This window comes from Psammomys obesus, unplaced genomic scaffold (assembly GCF_907164565.1).
Source record: "Psammomys obesus unplaced genomic scaffold, mPsaObe1.curated_primary_1811, whole genome shotgun sequence".
Lineage (NCBI taxonomy): Eukaryota > Metazoa > Chordata > Mammalia > Rodentia > Muridae > Psammomys > Psammomys obesus.
The window spans coordinates 1,099,516-1,120,618 of NW_026596396.1; the positions used below are offsets into that span (position 1 = coordinate 1,099,516).

The following is a 21,103-nucleotide window of genomic DNA, read 5'->3' on the forward strand; positions in this document are numbered from 1 at the left end:
GACCCCTGCACAAATGTAGACCATGGCAGTTCAGTATCCAAGTGGGTTCCATTATAATAGGAACAGGGACTGTCTCTGACATGAACTGATTGGCCTGTTCTTTAATTACCTCCCCCTGAGAGGGAAGCAGCATTACCAGGCCACAGAAGAAGACAATGCAGCCACTCCTGATGAGACCTAAGTGACTAGGATCAGAAGAAAGGAAAAGAAGACCTCCCCTATCAGTGGACTTGGGGAGAGGCATGCATGCAGAGGGTGGAGGCAGGGAGAGATTGGGACAGAAGGAGGGAGGGAACCACAGGGGGGATACAAAGTGAATAAAGTGTAATTAATAAAGATTTTTTAAAAAAGGATACTTAAAGATAATTGCAAAGTCCTTAAAGGGGTTACACAGAGGTATATGTCAGTAAGAACCTTTCTGAAGCAGTTTCCACATTTGTGGCAGAGTACAAACTAGGGCTGTCCTTGATGCTCCAGGCAGTCAAGGTTTCTAGATTTCTCTGGAGATGGCTGTTTGTTTGGAAAATATTCAGATTCCTATCTTACGTGTTTCTTCAGATGTCCTTTCAGATGAGTCATGAGACCCTGTATTTGGCAGTGAAGCTAGTGGATCACTACCTAATGAAGGCACAATGCAAGAAGAATCACCTACAACTCCTTGGTTCCACTGCCTATATGATTGCAGCCAAATTTGAGGTGGGTCTGAACCCTCAAGGTCTGAGGAGATTGTCAAATATCCATCCTAAAAAGAGAATAAATATGTATATGTATTTGCACATAAGAAAAACTGTGAATATTCATCTGTATAAATTTATTTGTATGCCTGTATAAATTATAGGCATATCTGGTATATATATATATATATATATATATATATATATATATATATAATGTCTATTTCTTCCAATCTGGAAATTTTTTTGACAGTAATTTTTTCCTGGTTCCAGCAAGTTCACTTTTTTAGTCTTTGAAGATATGTTATAGTCAAAGCTGCCCAATTTGATTGATTATTCTGTTAAAAATCTTCTCATTCATGATTCCCTGTCCTCTCTCCAAGCTTTTCTTGTTCTACCAATTACATCCTGTCTAAGGAATGTCTATCTGTACCCACAATTAGAAATGTAGAGTGCTGGAGACAATAGAAAATGGTTATAGTGAGTTTAAAATGGTCTAGGTGAAATAGTTAATTTCAAAGTAATAGTATATGGACAACTGGCCTTTTCTTCAAGACCATAATATGTCTAGCTAACCTTTCTAATTCTTTCCTTTATTTAGGTACTTAATGATCTTGCTCAAGTCTTTAAGTTTCCCTTCAATTATGTCAGTAGTATTAAACAAGTAATTAAGAGAAGACAATAGTAACTTTACTACTTTTTAAAAACTTTTGGAGGTAGCAATTTCTATTAAAACGTTCAAAAACTTTGGATTATTTTTTTCCTTTTGGTGTGTCTGGTGGCTCCCGTGGAGTGTGTGTGTGTGTGTGTATGTGTGCTCCCTTTTCTCCCTTTTTATTGCTACCTACTATTTTTCTACCATCTCTGTGCCTCCCTGTCTATCTCATTCCTTCCCTGCTCATGTGAGTTCGTACTATATTAGAGACACCCTACTTTCAAAGCTGGGCATAGGTAGAGTAAGAAGGACAAAGAGGGGAATGAGGTAATTTTAGAAAGCTTGGGAACCAGAAGAACTCCTCTTCTTTTGGTCAGAACAAATAAGGTCTAGTAGGTCCATGGAGGAAGGATATATCCCCCTCATGGAATTTAAAAATGCTAAAAGACTTTTTTGAAGGATTTATTCTTATTTCCTAATAACATATATATGTCTGTGTGATACTCTGTACATGTTAGCAGCCAATCAGCTTCATATATGTAGAGGGTCCAGGACAAGTCCATTCATGTTCCTTCGTTGGTGGTTCAGTCTCTATGAGCTCCAATGGGCCCAGGTTAGTTGTCTATGTAGGTCTGCTTGTGGTGTCCTTGACCTCTCCAGCTCCCTCAATCCTTACCCTAACTCTTCCACAAGACTTCCTGAGTTCTGACTAATGTTTGGCTATGGGTCTTTGCATATGTTTCCATTATCAGCTGGATGAAGCCTTCACAGATGACAGTTATGCTAGGCACTTATCCTGTTTGCAAGAATAGCAAAGTATCATTACTAGTGTCGGGTTGGCTCTCTTCGATGGGGTGGGTCTCAAGTTGGGCCAGTCATTGGTTGGCAGTTTCCTCATTACCTGTTTCATCATTTATCCCTGCAAATCTTGTAGGTAAATTTTGAGTTGAAGATTTTGTGGTTTGGTTGGTGTCCCCCTCCCGCCACTGGAACTCCTGCCTGGCTACAGAAAGTGGCCACTTCACTTTCAGCATCCCCTGCTGCTAGGAGTCTCAGCTAGGGGCATCTCCATATCTTCCCAGGAGCCTCCCCCATCTGAGCTCTCCAGCTTGTTCCAGAGATGCCCCAACACCAATTTCCCTTTTCTCTCCCAGGCCTCTCACCCTCCATCCCTTCTCTCCCCACACCTGATTCTCCTCTTGTCTTCCTCTCCATGCCCTCTCTCACCTGGTTCCTTCTCTCCCTCCACATCTGATGTCTATACCATCTATTTTATTTTCCCTTCTTAGTGGGATTCAAGCATCTTCCCTTGAGCCCTCCTTGTTTCTTATTTTCTCTGGCTCTGTGGGTTGCAGCATACTATCTGGCTAATGTCCATTTATAAATGAGTACATACCATGCATGTCCTTCTGGGTCTGGGGTACATCACTCAGGATAATCTTTTCTAGTTCCATCCATTTTCCTGACAATTTCATGATGTCATTGTTTTTAATAGCTAAGTAGTATTCCATTGTATAAATGTACCACAGTTTCTATATCCATTCTTTCATTGACGGGCATCTTGGTTGCTTTCAGTTTCTGGCTATTACAAACAGTGCTGCTGTGAACATAGTTGAGCAAATGTCCTTGTGGTTTGGTGAAGCATATTTTGGGTATATGTCCAGAAGTGATATAGCTGAGTCTTGTGGTAGACCTATTCATTTCCATTGTTTTTATGCCAGTGCCATATAGGTTTTTATTACTGTTGCTCTGTAGTCAGCTTGGGGATGGTGATACCTCCAGAAGTTCTTTTATTGTATAGGGTTGTTTTTGCTATCCTGGGCTTTTTATTTTTCCATATGAAGTATAATATTGCTCTTTTAAGGTTTGTAAAGAATTGTGTTAGAATTTTCATGGGAATTGCATTGAATTTGTAGATTGCTTTTGGTCAGAAGGCTATTTTTACTATGCTAATCCTACTGATCCATGAGTATGGGAGGTCTGTCCATCTTACATCTTCTTCAATTTCTTTCTTCATAGACTTGAAGTTCTTGTCATACAGGTCTTTCACTTGCTTGGTTAGAGTTACCACAAGATATTTTATGTAGTTTTTAGCTATTGTGAAGGGTGTTGTTTCCTTTATTTCTTTCTTAGCCCATTTGTCGGTTGTATAATGGAGGGCTACTGATTTTTTGAATTAATTTTGTGTCTAGGAACTTTGCTGAAGGTGTTTATCAGCTGTAATATGTCTATGGTAGAATTTTTGGGGTCACTGATGTAAACTATCGGATCCTCTGTGAATAGCAATACTTTGGCTTTTTCATTTACAATTTGTATGTACCCCCTTGACTTCCTTTAGTTGTCTTATTGCTCTAACTAGAACTTTAAATACTGTATTGAACAGATAATGAGAGAGTGGGCAGCCTGTCTTGTGCCTGATTTTAATGGAATTGCTTTAATTTTCTCTTCATTTAATTTGATGTTGGCTACAAGCTTACTGTATTTTGTCTTTATTATGTTTAGGTATGTGCCTTGTATCCCTGATCTCTCCAAGACTTTTATCATAAAGGAGTTTTGTATTTTGTCAATGGCTTTTTCTGCCATTGACATGTGATGATCATGTGATTTTTTTCTTTCATTTTGTTTATATGGTGGATTACATTGATGGATTTTCATAAGCTGAACCATCCCTGGGATGAAGCCTACTTGATCATAGTGGATGATATATTTGATGAGTTTTTGGATTAAGTTTGTGAGAATTTTGTTGAGTATTTTTGCATCAACGTTCATGAAGGAAATTAGTCTGAAATTCTCTTTCTTTGTTGAGTTTGTGGTTTAAGGATCAGGTAATTGTGGCTTCCTAAGATGAATTTGGCAACATTCCTGCTATTTCTACTTGGTGGAATAGTTTGAATAGTGTTGATATTAGCTCTTTGAGAATCTCATAGAATTCTGCACTAAAACCGTCTGGCCCTGGCTCTGGGCTTTTTGGGGAGAGGTTGTGGGGTGATTGGGAGACTTTTCATGACTGCTTCTATTTCCCTAGGGGTTACAGGACTATTTAAATTGTTTGCATGATTTTGATTTAACTCTCATATGTGAAATCTATCAAGAAAATTGCTCATTTCATTTAGATTTTCCAACTTTGTGGAAACAGGCATTTGAAGTAAGGCCTAATGATCCTTTGGATTTCCTGAGTCTGTTGTTAGGGTCCCCCTTTTCATTTCTGATTTTGCTAATTTGGATATGGTTCTCTCTGCCTTTTAGTTAGTTTAGCTAGGGGTTTGCCTATCTTTTAGATTTTCTCAAAGAACCAGCTCTTGGTTTTGTTGTTTCTTTGTATCATTCTCTTTGTTTCTTATTTATTGATTTCAGCCCTATGTTTGATTATTTTCTGCTGTCTACTCCTCTTGGGTGTTATTTTTTTCTTTTTGTTCCAGAGCATTTAGGTGTGCTTTTAATTTGCTATATTGGAACTGTCCAATTTCTTTATGAAGGTACTTAGTGCTATGAATGTTCTTAGCACTGCTTTCATTGTGTCCGCTAAGTCTGGGTATGTTGTGCCTTCATTTTCATTGAATTCCAGAAAGCTTTAATTTCTTTTCTTTCTTTCTTCCCTGACTCAGTGGTCATTGTGTAGGGAGTTATTTAGTTTCTATGAGGGTGTAGGCTTTTGCTATTTCTGTTTTTGAAGTCTAGGTTTAATCCTTGGTGGTCTGATAAGATACAAGGGGTTGCTTCAGTTTTCTTGTATCTGTTGAGACTTGCTTTGTGACTGAGTATACGGTCAATTTTGGGGAAGGTTCTGTGAGATGCTGAGAAGAATGTATATTTCGTGTTAAGGTGAAATGTTCTATAGATGTTTATTAGGTCTATTTGATTCATGACATCTGTTAGTTTCAATATGGCTTTGTATACTTTCTGTCTTCATGATCTGTCCATTGGTGAGAGTGGAGTGTTGAAGTCTCCCGCTATTAATTTGTAGGGTTCAAAGTGGGGTTTAAGCTTTAGTAATGTTTCTTTTATGATTGTGTGTGCTCTTGCATTTGTGACATAGATATTCAGAAGTGAGGTGTCATCTTGGTGAAGTTTTGTTTTGATGAATATGAAGTGTCCTTCCAATTTCTTTTGTTTAATTTTTGTTGAAAATCTATTTTTATTAGCTACTTGAATGGCTACTCCAGCTTGCTTCTTAGGTATGTTTGCTTGGAAAGAATTTTTCTAGCCTTTTACTATGAGATAATGTCTATCTTTTTTGCTGAGGTGTGTTTCTAATATTCAGCAGAATGATAGATTGTTTTTACATCCATTCTGTTAGCCTATGTCTTTTTATTGGGGAATTGAGTAAGTTGATATTGAAAGATATGAATGACAACTGATTGTTAATTCCTGTTATTTTGATGTTGGTGGTGCTAGAGTGTGTATGTGTGTGATATTTGAGTGTGTGTGTGTGTGTGCATGCACTTTCCTTATTTTTTTTCTGGTGTGGGATTATTTATTTTCTGTTTTTCCCTGGATGTAGTTAGCCTCCTTGGGTTTGAGTTTTTATTCTAGGATTTTCTGTAGGGCTGGGTTTGTGGATAGATGCTGTTTAAGTCTTTTTCCCGTGGACTATATTGTTTTCTCCATCTATGGGGGTTGAAAGTTTTGCTGGGTATAGTAGTTTGGGCTGACATCTGTGGTCTCTTAGTGTCTGGAAGATATCTACCCAGGTCCTTTTTGCTTTTAGAGTCTGTTGAGAAGTTGTGTGTGATTCTGATAGGTCTGCCTTTATATGTGACTTGGCCTTTTTCCCTTTCAGGTTTTAATATTTTTTTTTCTTTGATCTGTAAATTTAGTATTTTGATTATTATGTGGCAGAAGGGTTTTCTTTTTTGGTCCAACTTATTTGGTCTTTTGTAGGCTTCTTGTATGTTTATAGGCATTTCTTTCTTTAGATTGGAGAAGTTTTCTTCTATTATTTTGTTGAAGATATTTTTCTGGACCATGGAGCTGGGAGTCTTTACCATCTTCTCTTTCTATTATTCTTCGGTTTGGTCTTTTCATAATGTATCAGATTTCTTTATATTGTTTTTGTCAGAAACATTTTAATTTAACATTTTCTTAGGCTGATGTATTGATTTCTTCAAATGTATCTTCTATACCTGAGAGTCTTTCTTCTAACTCTTGTATTCTGTTGGTAATGCTTGTGTCTGTAGTTCTTGTTCTCTTCCATAGGATTTTGTCTCCAGGATTACCTCAGATTCTGTTTTCTTTATTGCATCCATTTCTATTTTCAGGTCTTGGACAATTTTATTCATTTTCTTCACTCATTTAATTGTATCTTCCTATATTTCTTTTACTTAATTCTTTATTAATTGCACTTTATTCACTTTGTATCCCCCTATGGTCCACTCCCTCCTCCTGTCCCAATCCCTCCCTTCCTCCACCTTCTGCATGCATGTCCCTCCCCAAGTCCACTGATAGGGGAAGTCTTTTTTTCCTTCCTTCTGATCCTAGTCACTTAGGTCTCATCAGGAATGGCTGCATTGTCTTCTTCTGTGGCCTGGTAAGGCTGCTTCCCTCTCAGGGGGAGGTAATTAAAGAGCAGGCCAATCAGTTCATATCAGAGACAGTCCCTGTTCCTATTACAATGGAACCCACTTGGATACTGAACTGCCATGGGCTACATCTGTGCAGGGGTCTTAGGTTATCTCCATGCATTGTTCTTGGTTGGAATAGCAGTCTCAGGAAAGACCCCTGTGATCAGATTTTTTTGGTTCTGTTGCTCTCCTTGTGGAGTTCCTGTCCTCTCCAGATCTTACTGTTTCCCACTTCTTTCCTAAGATTCCCTGCACTCTGCCCAAAGACTGCCCATAAGTCTCACCATCTGCATTGATAGACTGCAGGGCAGAGACTTTCAGAGGTCCTCTGAAGAGATTTTTTATTTCCTTTACCTGTTTGTTTGTATTTTCTTGTATTTCTTTAATGGTTTTATTTATATCCTCTTACAAGGGCTCTGTCATATTTATAAGGTTGGATTTAAGCTCATCTTCTTTTGCTTCAGTTGTGTCAAGGTATCCTGGGCTTGCTGTTGGAGAGCTGGGTTCTGGTGCTGCCACATTTCCCGGGCTCTTGTTTATTGTGTTCTTATGCTGCTCTTTGGCCATCTGGTTGACACTGCAGGCTGTGTCCCAGGTGGGTCTTGCAAGCAGGAGAAAGGCTAAGCAGGGTCTAATGTCACTATTCCTGGGGTCAGCAGGCCTCCTCCAGAGGGAAGATCATGGAGCTGGCATGAGGAGAGGCAGTGTGCAGTTCACCTCTGCTGGCTGTGTCCCCTGGCAGGCAGGAGAATGGCAGGGCAGGGTGTAACCTCAAATAATAAAAATTTAATTCAAACATACTTACGTTATTTACCCACTTCCTTTCTTTCCTCCATCCCCTAACCCTCCAGAAAACCTTCTTACTCCACTTCAGAATCGTGGCCTCTTTTTCAATGATTACTATTGTGTGTGTATACACACACACACACACACATATATATACATATATATGTGTGTGTATATATATATATATACACTTAAATATAAAAATACAACATTCTGAGTTGTATGATGCTTGTGTGTACATGATTTTAGGCTGACTACTTGGTATAGGATAACAAAATAAGGAGATCATCCCTGAGGAAGACTAAATCTTCTCTTTTCAGCAGTTATTGTGTTGAAATGGAGCCTGTGAGCTTTCTTCCTTCCACATTAGCATGTTTGTTAGTATTATTGTTCAGGTTTGATTTAAGTAGTCATATTGTTAAGATTTCATGGGTATCTGTTCATTTAGGAGACACATCTCACAGCAGTTTTCCTTGTCCTCTGTCTCTTACAAACCTTGTCATGCCTCCTTCCACAATATTCCCTGAACTTTATGTGCAGGTGGTATGTTGTAGTTATACCAACTAGGGGTGGATACCCTATGAACATTTGATTTCTATGTCTTGACCATTTATGTTTTTTTTTTTTTTTCTGGAATGCTCTCCACCTGCTGCAAAGAAAAGCTTCTTTGATCAAATATGTGAATTACCCTTATCTGTAGCTATAAGGATAAATTTTAGAATGCAGTTAAGAGTTGTCCTGGTTTAGTGAAGCAGCAGTCGTAGGTTCTTTTCTAAGATCTGTAACCTCACTAGCCCTGGGAAGTTGGCTAGGTTTCCAGTAGCAGACATGATTTTCTTCCTGTTGAGGGACCTTTAAGTCTAATTAGACAGCTGTTGGTTACAAAAAACATTCTGAGTTCTGATTCTCACCCATCAGGAAGGCACATTCCTGCTCTCAGATGCTGTGGCATGGTAGACTGTTTTTAGCATTGTAAGAGACCATAACATTTAGCCCTGTCCTCTGCCTGATGTTGTTACAGTTTAGGGTCAGGCCACTAGTCTCATCTATCTGTTTTATTTTTTTTCTTTCTGTTGAGCCAGTAAAATAAACTAAAACTGGCTTTCAGATCTGCCCTGAAAGTCTATTTCTGGAAATATGGTTAACTCCTGTTTATCCTCCACTCTTCTCCCTTTTTCCTTCTATCATAAGTAGAGACTAAAAAGATGTCTATATGGATGATTGTGTCTCCTTTCCATCCACAGGAATCCTATCCACCTAATCTGCCAAAGTTCCTTTATATTTGTGAAGATCTTTATCATCGGAATGAGATGATTTCCTTGGAAGTCAGCATCCTGAAAACCCTCAACTTTGACATCAATATTCCTACTGCATATGCTTTTCTGCGTAGATATGCTTCGGTAATGGGGGAAGACACAGCTTAGATATTTTGAGTTCTAGATTAATCTTTTCTATATCCAGAGTTGCTGGCAGACTTCTTGGTGAAAGATTGTTCATCAGATACTTGGAGTGGGGAAAATAATAGATTTCTGTGGTGTACCTATAACGTTTTCAGGTAAGGACAATGTAGGGGATGAGGTAAAAATATTCCTTGATCAGGAGAGGATGCATACATCTGGAGGAAATGTTGGCAATATTCTTTTTCTTAGTTGAATATTGGTTATATATTATATATAATTATATTGCTTATAATTATTCATTATATCCTGAAATTGTTTTGTATATGTTTTTATGTGTGTTATAAGTTAAATTTTTTTCAAACATAAGAAGGAAGGGAATGTTTTGGAGCGTGAAACATAGCTACAGTAGGACTATATGCATGGTCACAGTTGGGAGACTATGGTCCTTCAAAGGATGATTATTAGAGCAAGGAGACTGAAACAGCACACTGGGTAATTTAGGAGTCTTAAAAATAGCAAATTCCCATTTCAGTATCAGAATATTCTTCTAGATTGTCTGCACTTTTGTAGGTAGGAGTCTGCAAAACGGGTCATGGTAGGAAAAGTCCATTGTTCAAGCAGAGAGCCATGTGGACTGGGGAGAGATAACTTGAAAGGGATTCTTCTGCCTGCTACGGTATTTCTGAATTGACTGTTAACCACTCTTCTTATTTCCTTTAGTGTATCAGTGCTAGCATGAAGACCCTAACCTTGTCCCGCTTCATCTGTGAGATAACCCTGCAGGAATATGAGTATATCCAAGAGAAGCCTTCAAAGCTAGCTGCAGCCTCCTTCGTCTTGGCCCTCTACATGAGGAATCTCGACAATTGTGTAAATGGATTGGGTGGCTCAGTTGCTAAAGCACGATGTTCTAAGTTCTAATATAAAAAGCTACACATAGCCATTCTTGATTGTACCCCTAGTCAATGTGTAGGAGAGGAAGGTGGGAGTTGTCAAAATAAGGGAATCATTGGAAACTTGCTGGCTGCTAGCCTGGCTCAAGATTCAATGAGACACCCTGTCTCAAAGGAATAAGATTTATGGTGATAGAGCAGGACACCTGATATTCTTCTCTGGCCCATGCATGTATACACACAGGTAGATTAATACACACACACAGACACAGACACACACACACAGACACACACACACACCCCCAAAATACTTGGGGCAAATACTCATGGTGAATGGAGATGGGGTGAAAATTAGGACTCTGAAGTTCATGTAACAAAACTCCTCTATTTCTGTGGCTTCTTTAACAACTGAGCAACATATGGACAAGGTTTTCTACAGTGAAGGCTTTCAATTATTTATTGAGTTTTTCTTAGCCACAATACTATAACACTCTTTGCTTTAAAGAAAGCCTTGTCGAAAAGCCAAAATTACAAAACAGACCAATGTAAAGTTACTCTGGTTGTCATAGGAGCTGTGGTACGCTTGCTTGCTATTTATTACCCCCAATCCATTTCTGTCCTTTGCAGTCTTAGAAGAACTGGATTTGTAAAGGCCTTGTTGGACTAGGGTTTGAGAAGCACTGACCTGGAGACTATAGAATAGTGGAAGGACATACCTATGGTGGTATCCTTTGAAGTAGAAATCATTCAAACACTTGTAACCACCTGTAGTTAAAATTCATACTTGATACTTTCCTCAATTTTATAAAATATTGTAGAGAAAAGTAACTATAGAGAAGTTTGAATTCTTATAGATGTATAACATAAAATGTGGTAACAATGCCCTTCTTAAAACAGATTTAAAGCCTCCTATCTAGAAATTCTGAACCACTCTTGATGAGCAAACTTTTGCATGCTGAGAATATACCACACATACAGTTGGGTGAACCTGCACCAAATGTATTTACTTTTTTCTAGCAGTTTTGGTGTTTCAAGTTTCTGTTGATCTTTTGTGTTCTAAGTGGATTAAGATAAAATTCCAAGGTTGTTTTATTTGCATTTCCTTAATTACTAGGGATGCTCAATATTTTTTGGATGTTTCTTAGCTATTTTTTTTTCTTCTTTTGAGAACTCTCTGTTCCGGTCCTAAGCCCATTTTTTGAGTTTGTTTTTGACTATTTTTTTTTGACTTATTTAAATAATCTGGATGTTAATCTTCTGTTAGAGGTATAGCTGGCAAAAGATTTTCTTTCATTCCAAGAAGTGGGTTTCCTTTTCTTCCAGCTGATTACTTTTTTATGTATGCAAAAGCCTCTTAGTTTTATGGAGTCATACTTGTCTGGCCTTAATTCTTGGGCAAATGAAGTCCTATTGAGGAAGTCCTTTCCTACACCTATATCATATAGAGTACTGCCTATATTTTCTTCTTGAAGTTTCAGTATTATAGGCTTTTAGGTCTTTGATCCATTTGGAGTTAGAATTTTGGGCAAGGTGATAGGTATGAGCATAAATTTATTCCTTTTCATGTGGATATACAGTTTTCCCAGAATCATTTATTGAAGATGTTTTCTTTTCTCTGGCTTACATTTTTTGGTATCTTTGACTAATGTTCAGTGGCTGAAATTATGTGTACTCATGTTTGTGTCATCAATTTTGTTATTGGTCTACATGTCTGTTTGTACTAGTATCATATTGATTTTGTTACTATGGCTTTGTAATATATCTTAGTATCTGGAATATAATTCTTCCAACAGTTCTTTTTCTCAGGATCATTTTGGCTATCTGTGGTTTTTGTGGTTCCATATGAATTTGTTGTTTTGTTTTTTTCTATTTCTGTGAAGGAGGAGATGGAGATTCTGATTGGGATTGCACTAAATCTATAAATAGCTTTGGTAAAATGACTTGTTTCCACAAAATTAATTCCACCAATCTATGAGTATGAGATATCTTTCTATTTTCTATTGTCTTTTTCTGTCTCTTTTTTTAAAGGTTTAAAATTTTCATTGTAGAATTCCTTTACTTCATCGATTAGGTTTATTCGTAGATATTTTATTTTCTTTCAAGTCATTGTGAATAAGATTATCCATAATCTCATTCTCTGTATGTTTGCGGGTATGTTAGAAAAACTACTGATTTGTGAAAGTTGATTCTGTATTGTACCACATTGATAAATTTATTTAACATTTTTAGAAGTTTTCTGGGAGAATTTTTAGGGTCTCTAATATATACTATTATCTCATCTGCAAATAAGGATACTGTGACATTTTATTTCTGAAACTATATACCTTTAATGTTTCTTCTCTTGTCTTATTACTCCAGCTAGTGTCTCATTCCTGACTCCAGTGAGATTGCTTCAAGTGTTTCTTCATTTGGAATGATGTTGACTGTGGGTTTCTTACATATAGCTTTTATTGTATTGAAGTATGTTCTCTCTATCCCTACAATCTCTAAGACAGTGTTTTTCAACCTTCCTCATGCTGTGACCCTTTAATATAGTTTCTCATGTTGTAGTGACCCCAACCATAAATTTATTTTCACTACTACTTCATAACTGTAATTTTGTTACTGTTACGGATAGTAGTTAAATATCTGATATGCAGGATATCTGATAATGCAATTCCTGTGAAAGGGTCATTCAATCCTCCCAAAGGGGCCTTGACATACAGTTTGAGAACTGCTGCTCTAGGACTTTTATCCTGAAGATGTGTTGGATTTGTCAAAGACATTTCCAGCATTAATTGACATGCAAATGTTGAACAATCCTTTCATTTCAGGAATAAGTCACATTTGGTCATGATGTGTGATGTTTTTTATGTATGTCTGTATTCTTTTGTTCATCAGGGAGAGTGGCTTTTTATTTTCTATTTATCTGGTTTGTGTACTAGAGTGTTACTGGCTTCATAGAAGGAATTTGGCAGTGCCCCTTATATTTCCATTTTTTGAATACTTGAAAAAGGTTTAGTTGTAGATCTTCTTTGAATGTCTGATAGAATTCTGTTGGTGAATACATGTGGCTATGAACCTTTTTTTTTTTTTTAATCTGGGAGGCTTTTCTTACTATTTTGATTTCTCATTGGTTGTGGGTCTTTTCGGGTTGTTGAATTTTTGGTTTAATTATGGTAGTTTGATTAAATATAGAAATTCACCCATTTGTTTTAAAATTTCTAGCTTAATAGAGCACAGGTTTTTAAAATATTTCCCTACAACCTTCAGAATTTCTGTGCTGTCCATTATATTATTTCCCTCTTCATATCTGACTTTGTCAATTTGGGTCCTCTCTTTATTTTGATTAGTTGCTTTAAGGGCTTGTCAGTCTTCTTTATTTTCTCAAACAAACCAGCAAACAAAAACAAAAAACTGGGTCTTAGTTTTGGTGACTATTTGTTTTGTTTTCTTTTTTCTAGTTCAGTGGTTTTTGCTCTGATTATTATTATTATTTTTACCATTGACTTTTTGGTTTTAGTTTGTTTTATTTTTACAAAATTTGAGTTGCATATGTAAGCTATTTCTTTGTACTTTTTATATTTTGTTTTGTTTTTTAAAGATGTAGACACTGCTATAAATTACCCTTTTAAGACTACTTTCATTGTGCCCCAGAGGTTTTTCTTGTGTTGTGTTTCCATTTATATTTAGTCCTAAGATGTTTTTTCTTTTTTGGTTTTTTTCTTCTTTGACCAAGAAAGCTACTCATCATTCAGCAATGAGTAGCTTAATGTCCATGTGTTTGTATATTTACTAAAGATATTTTTTTTTTGCTGTCAATTTTAAGTTTTATTTCATTGTGGTTAGATAGGTTATGAGGAGTAATTTAAATCATTCTGAATTTTTTGAAATATTTTAATATAATTTCTTTATTTATTGCAATTTATTCACTTTGTATCCCAGCTGTAGCACCCACCCTTGTCCCTTCCAAATCCCACCCTCTTTCCCTCATTTCCTCCCATACCCCTTCCTCAGTCCACTGATGGGGGAGGTCCTCCTCCTCTTTTATCTGACCCTAGGCTATCAGGTCTCATCAAGACTGTCTTTCATAGTCTTATTATGTGGCCTGGTAAGTATCAATCATAAAAAAAGACCTCTGGGCACTTTTTTTTTGTTCTATTGCTCTCCTTGTGGAGCTCCAGACCCTTCCAGGTCTTTCTATCTCCCCCTTCTTTCATAAGATTACTTGCACTCTACCCAAATTTTGGCTATGAGTCTCAGCTTCTGCTTTAATATCCTGCAGGGTAGAGTATTTCAGAGGCCTTCTGTGGTAGGTTCCTGTCTTGTTCCTGGTTTTGACTTTCTTCCGATGTCTACCCTGTTTGCCTTTCTGAATGAGGATTGAGCATCTTACCGAAGGTCCTCCTTCTTTCTCAGCTTCTTTAGATGTACAAATTTTAGTAGGTTTTCCTATATTATGTGTCTAATATCCACTTATAAGTGAGTATATACCATGTGTGTCTTTCTGTTTCTTTGATACCTCACTCAAGATGATCTTTTCTAGTTTCCACCATTTGCCTGCAAACTTCATGATTTCCTTTTTTTTTTTAATTGCTGAGTAGTATTCCATTGTGTAAACTTCTATATCCATTTCTCCATGGAGGGACATCTGGGTTTTTTTCTAGATTCTTGCTATTATGGATAAAGCTGCTATGAACATGGTTGATTAAATGTCCTTGTATACTTGAGCATACTTTGGATATATGCCTAGGAGTGGTATAGCTGGATCTTGAGGTAGCACTATTCTTAATTGTCTGAGACAGTGCCATATTGATTTCAAAAGTGGTTGTACAATTTTACATTCCCACCAGCAATGGAAGAGGGTTACCTTTCTTCACAACCTCACCAGAATGTTTTGTCACTTGAGTTTTTGATCTTAGACATTGTGATGGAGTAAGGTGAAATCTCAGTGTCATTTTAATTCGTATTTCCCTGATGATTAAGGATGTTGACCATTGCTTTAAGTGTTTCTCTGCCATTTAATAGTCCTCTTTTGAGAATTCTCTGTTTAGCTGTGTACCCTATTTTAAAAATTGGATTACATGATTTGTTGCTGTTCAACTTCTTGAGTTCTTTATATATTCTGGATATTAGCCCTCTGTCAGATACAGGGTTGGTGAGGATCCTTTCCCAATCCGTAGGCTGTTGTTTTGTTCTGAAGATGGTGTCCTTTGCTTTACAGAAAATTTTCAGTTTCATGAGGTTCCATTTATTGATTGTTGCTCTTAGAGCTTGTACAGTTGGTGTTCTATTCAGGAAGTTGTCTCCTGTGCCAAGGAGTTCAAGGCTTTTCCTCACTTTTTCTTCTAACAGGTTTAGTGTGTCTGGTTTTATATTGAGGTCTTTGATCCACTTAGACTTTAGTTTTGTGTGGGGTGATAAGTATAGATCTATTTGAATTTTTCTACATGTAGATATCCAGTCAGATCAGCACAACTTGTTGAAGTTGCCATCTTTTTTTTCCATTGTATGGTTTTGGCATCTTTGTAAAAAATCATGTGTCCATAAGTGTGTGGGTTTATTTCTGGGCCTTCTATTCAATTACATTGATCCACCATTCTTTTTCTATGCCAGTACCATGCAGTTTTTATTACTATTGCTTTACAGTACAGCTTGAGATCAGGGATGGAGATACCTCCAGAAGATCTTTTATTGTAAAGGTTTGTTTTAGCTATTCTGGGTTTCTTGTTATTCCATATTAAGTTGAGAATTGTCCTTTCAAGGTCTGTAAAGAATGTGTTGGTAATTTAATGGGAATTACATTGAATTTGTAGATTGCTTTTGGCAGAATGGCCATTTTTACTGTGTTGATCCTGCCAAGCCATGAGCATGGGAGATTTTCCATGTTCTGCTATCTTCTTCTATTTCGTTCTTCAGATACTGATGGTTTTCTTTCATAGAGGGTTTTGACTTGCTTGGTTAGAGTCACACACCAAGGTACTTTATGTTCTTTGTGGCTATTGTGAAGGGTGTTGTTTCCCTAATTTCTTTCTCATCCCTTTTGTCTACTGATTTTTTGAGTTAATTTTTTATCCAACCACTTTGCTGAAGGTGTTTTTCAGCTGTAAGAGTTTGCTGGTAGAATTTTTGGGGTCACTCATGTATACTATCATCATCAGCAAATAGTGATGCTTTGAGTTCTTCCTTTCCAAACTGAATCCCCTTGATCTCCTGTAATTGTCTTATTGCTCTAGCAAGGACTTCAAGAACTATGTTGAAGAGATATGGAGAGAGTGGGCAGCCTTGCCTTGTCCCTGATTCCAGTGGGATTGATTTAAGTTTCTCTCCATTGAGTTTGATGTTGGCTATAGGCTTGCTGTATATTGTCTTTACTATGTTTAGGTATGTGCCTTGTATACTTGGAGAAAGGGGAACCCAGTGTCTGGTGTTGTGGGGCCCACAGTTCAGTCTGGGATAGTGATCAGAGCATACAGGTGTATGGCTCTGGGCTGCTGACTGAGTGCCTGCCAGGACACAGGCACTCTTCCTGAGTTTAGCTGGGTGACCTGAAAATGGACCCTATTGCTTCCCATACCATGGGGCTTCCTCTCACCTGGGAAACACAATCACTAGTGTTTTAGAGCCCAGAGTTTGGTCTGTTGGTCGCTGTACAGGACGCTAACAGGTTTATTGTATCTGGTTTTATATTGAGGTCTTTGATCCACTTAGACTTTAGTTTTGTGCAGGGTGATAAGCACGGATCTATTTGAATTTTTCTGCTGTCCTGCTTGTCAAACACAGTGTCCTCTCAGTGCCACCATCTTGAATTCTCCTGTTTTGAGTTTTTAATGATGTCTTTTGTACTCCAGGATGTGTCCTATTTTAGAGATGCTTCCATGTGCTGTTGAGTAGAATGGGTTTTCTTTAGTGTTTGAATGAACTATTCTGTAGATATGTGTATTTGATATATGATGTCATTTATTTATAATGATTTTCTTTGTTTAATTTTTGTCCAGATGACTTGTCTATTGGATAAAAAGGGATTGAAACAACCTATTATTATTATTGGGTTGAAGTTAATCTGTGTCTTTAAGTCCAGTAGTAATTTTTAAATGAAATTGTAAAACCCCAGAGTTTGATGCATATTTAGGATAGTAATGTCTTCTTGGTTCACTGTTCCCTTGATTAGAATTGTTCCTCTTTATATCTTCTGATTACTTTTAGTGTGGAGTCTGTGCTGCCAGATATTAGGATAGCAATGTCTCCTTGCTTCTTGGTCCAGCTCGATTAGAGTATTTTTGTGCATCTTTACTTTAAAGTGGTGGCTATCTTTAAAGATAAAATGTGTTTCTTGAAAACAATAGATGGGTGGATTTTGTTGTTTGTTCTGTTCAGCCAACCAATATCTTTTGATTGGAAAATTGTGGCTATTAATATTTATTTAATGTTATTTTTGAAGTGTGTGTGTGTGTGTGTGTGTGTGTGTGTGTGTGTGTGTGTGTGTGTGTGAGAGAGAGAGAGAGAGAGAGAGAGAGAGAAAGAATTTGGGTCATTGTGTTGTTGATTTTTGGTATTGTTTTGTGTTTTAATTGGTACTTTGTTTCTTAGTAATTATGGCTTTTTATTTCTTTCCTGAGTTTCTTGGCTATGCTCATTGCTCTCTTCAGGTTGAAATATCTTCCTAGGTTTTCTTTAGATTTGGTATGTTGAAGATATTTTTAAAAGATATTTATATCTTGAAAAGTCTGTCTTTCTTCTTCAAGTATAACAGATATTTTTTAAATATAGTCAAGGTTGGTGGTCATGGTCTTTCAGGAATTGGAAAGCATTACTTCAGGCTCTTCTAGTTTCCAGATTTTCAAATAACAGCTGAGAAGTCAGCTGTTATTCTCATAGGTCTTCCTTTATAAGTGACTACAGTTTTTGTTTCTGTTTTGTTTTCCTTGCAGCTTTCAATACCTTTTAGTATCCCTCTCCTCCGTTTTCTTATCATGTTTCACTAGCGCCCCCCCCCACCTCAGAAGAGGTAATTTTTAAGCTCAGTCTTGAAAAATGTGTAGGAGCTTGTGTGAGGAGATATTTGATGTGGATAAAGTTTTAACTGAAAAGATGTAAAGGTACTAAAGAAATGAGTATGGTGTGTTTGGGGTAAAATTCCAAAATCTATTCCTTCTGTCTTTGGTAGAGTTTAGCTTTCATGAACACCTAGAACCAGGGATACCATATAAGTGATAATATTTGGACATAATCATCTTGGAAGTTTATGTTTGAAACTCATTCTTTTAGATGCTAGCCTACAATTGTTAGTATTTATACTATGAGTCTTTGAAATGTTTTGAGTATCTCCCCTGACTAAACCAGAGATGGGATGTTTGGACCTGAATAGCATAGTTGGAGGTAAAGGGCATACTTTCAATAATAGAAGTTATTGTTTATTCTTATTTTTTCAGGTTCCTATACTGGAAAATTACACTGGCTACCACATTGCTCAGCTTCACATCTTGGTCAGGAAGCTAAACCATTTGCTGGCCTGCCAGCCCTTTTCTAGCCTCAAGAATGTGTATGAGAAGTATTCTGAAGAGTAAGTACCAAATTCCAGGTTTCATGAGAAACCTTTAAAATAGTGAGTCTAGACAAATCTCGCTTAAAATACAGGATTCAGAAACTTTACACCTTCCTTTCTCCTCTACAGTTAAGGCCAGAAAGGAAACCAGGGGCTTTAATGTACCATGTCCTCTGTGGAATCTCTTTTGCTTTGGCTTATTTTTCTCTAAGTAGACGACTCTTCCTTTTGTAGGACCTTCTTTGAAGTTGCCAAAATCCCTCCTTTGAACAAGGAAAATCTAGACAGTATTTTGAATTCGGCATTACTCGGCTGAGGACCCCTGACAATACCTGTCAGGGCTGGGCAGACCTACACATAAGATGCACTTATTCATTTGACTTATGCTTGAAATTTTCCTTTTGTTAACTTTTCAATAGTATTTTCCTCGTTTTGTATTTTCCTAAAACTATAGTTGTGAATACTTAAATATTTTAAATTGTATGAAAGAAAAGAAATTGTTTTGTTATAATTCTTTAAAAAATTAATAAAATGCAATGGTTACTAAAATGGTCCATGGCCCCTCTTATTGTTGAGGCACCTTATGTGTATCCTAAGAAGGTTATTTTCCAACCCAGTAAAGTCTGTTTCAGGATATAAATTATCGAATTTCCTTTTCTCTTTAGAGTTTTTCTCCTCAGAGGAAGAATAATTCACCTAGTATGAACTGATAAAAGTTTATAAAAGGATGACCCTGCTGAATAGTACCCAGTTCAAGAAGAAGGGCCCCTGATTCTCCTCACCGGACAGAGTTAGAGCAACTGATAGTATACTAGAATAAATAGGTAGTTTCCATCTCAAATTCTTTATTTGCTTTAGCTTCAATACAGAAAGATGGAGAAATAGGCCCTTTGAAAGGCAGCTCTTTACAGACTAAATTTGAAAAAATTTTGTAGGGCACAGTGGAATCTTTCTTTTTTGAACTTTATTGTCTACTGTTGTGGGCTATTAATATTTGTTATTGATTCTTCTTTTAGTTAAGCAGCGGTTATTGCTAAACCAGCTGAATACCCAAATCACCACAAAGAGACTAAGATTTATTTAATTAACCTAGAGCACAATGCTGGACAATAGTTACTAAACCTCCAATACCTCATAATTTCCTAACATTCAGATTTCACTGATTATACTTGCTTTCAGTCATATGTTAGGTCTTGTTCATCTTTCCCTGTGGTTTGAAGTCCTCCCGTGCTGGTCTCTGCTCTCCTCCTCCTATTAGCTTCCCTGTCCTGCCCTCCAGACTAGGATGTCCCACCCTATTCTCACCATTGCAAAGCACTGGCTAGTTGTTTAATTGGCAGTTACAGAGAACAAATTGGTGGCATGTTTACACAAACTTGAGACAGGCAATGCATCACAATACAGTGTCTGGAACAAAACCAGATAGTGGGGTAGAGTAATCAGCATTTGAATGAACAAGGGTAAATTGTATACATTCCACAAGAACATTATACCTATAGTCTAACAAAAGAAGACATTTCTAGTTATAAAATCAAGATTTTTCCATAAAAGTAAGCGTCTACCATTTATCTATTCTGTCTTTGTACTCTTTTTTATTAATTTTTTTATTAATTATACTTTATTCATTTTGTATCCCCCATAAGCCCTTCCCTTCTCCCCTCCCGATCCCACCCTCCCTCCCCTTTTTGCATGCACGCCACTCCCCAAGTCCACTGATAGGGGAGGTCTTCCTCTCCTTTCTGATCTTAGTCTCTCAGTTCTCATCAAAAGTGGCTGCATTGTCCTTTTCTGTGGCCTGGTAAGGCTGCTCCCCCCTCAGGGGGAGGTGATCAAGGAGCAGGCCAATCAGATTATGTCAGAGGCAGTCCCTCTTCCCATTACTATGTAACCCACTTGGACACTGAACTGCCATGGGCTACATCTGTGCAGGGGTTCTAGGTTATCTCCACGAATAGTCCTTGGTTGGAGTATGAGTCTCTGGGAAGTTCCCTGTGTTCAAATTATCTTGTTCTGTTGCTCTCCTTGTGGAGTTCCTGTCCCCTCCAGCTCTTACTATTTCCCACTTCTTACATAAAATTCCATTCACTCTGCCCATCAGTTGCCCATCAGGCTCAGTATCTTCTTTGACAGTCTATACTGCAGAGGCTTTCAGAGGCCCTCTGTGGCAGGTTCCAAGGTTGTATCCTGATTTCTTCTGGCTTTCAGAGGCCCTCTGTAGCAGGTTCCTAGGTTGTTTCCTGTTTTCTTTTTCTTCTGATGTCCATCCTCTTTGCCTTTCAGGATGGGGATTGAACATTTTAGTTAGGTTCCTCTCTTTTGCTTAGTTTGTTTAGATGTACAGATTTTAGTGGGTTTATTCTATGTTGTATGTTTATATGAGTGAGTATATACCATGCGTGTCTTTTTGCTTCTGGGACAACTCACTCAGGATGATCCTTTCCAGGTCCCACCATTTACCTGCAAATTTCATGATTTCCTTATTTTTCATTGCTGAGTAATACTGCATTGTATAGATGTACCACAGTTTCTGCATCCATTCTTCAGTTGAGGGGCATATGGGCTATTTCCAGCTTCTGGCTATTACAAATAAAGCTGCTACAAACATGGTTG

The 21,103-nt window shown here is 37.4% G+C and overlaps 1 protein-coding gene across 1 annotated transcript in view; it reads left to right on the plus strand.

Annotated features, from left to right (window-relative positions):
- Ccnb3 (cyclin B3) overlaps positions 1–18,809 on the plus strand; it is a 59,732-nt gene extending 40,923 nt beyond the window's left edge. The window contains 5 exon segments of the mRNA XM_055597545.1: positions 559–696; positions 8,921–9,076; positions 9,797–9,946; positions 18,381–18,511; positions 18,728–18,809. Coding sequence (XP_055453520.1) covers positions 559–696; positions 8,921–9,076; positions 9,797–9,946; positions 18,381–18,511; positions 18,728–18,809 — 657 coding nt within the window.
- Positions 18,810–21,103: the final 2,294 nt, after the last annotated feature.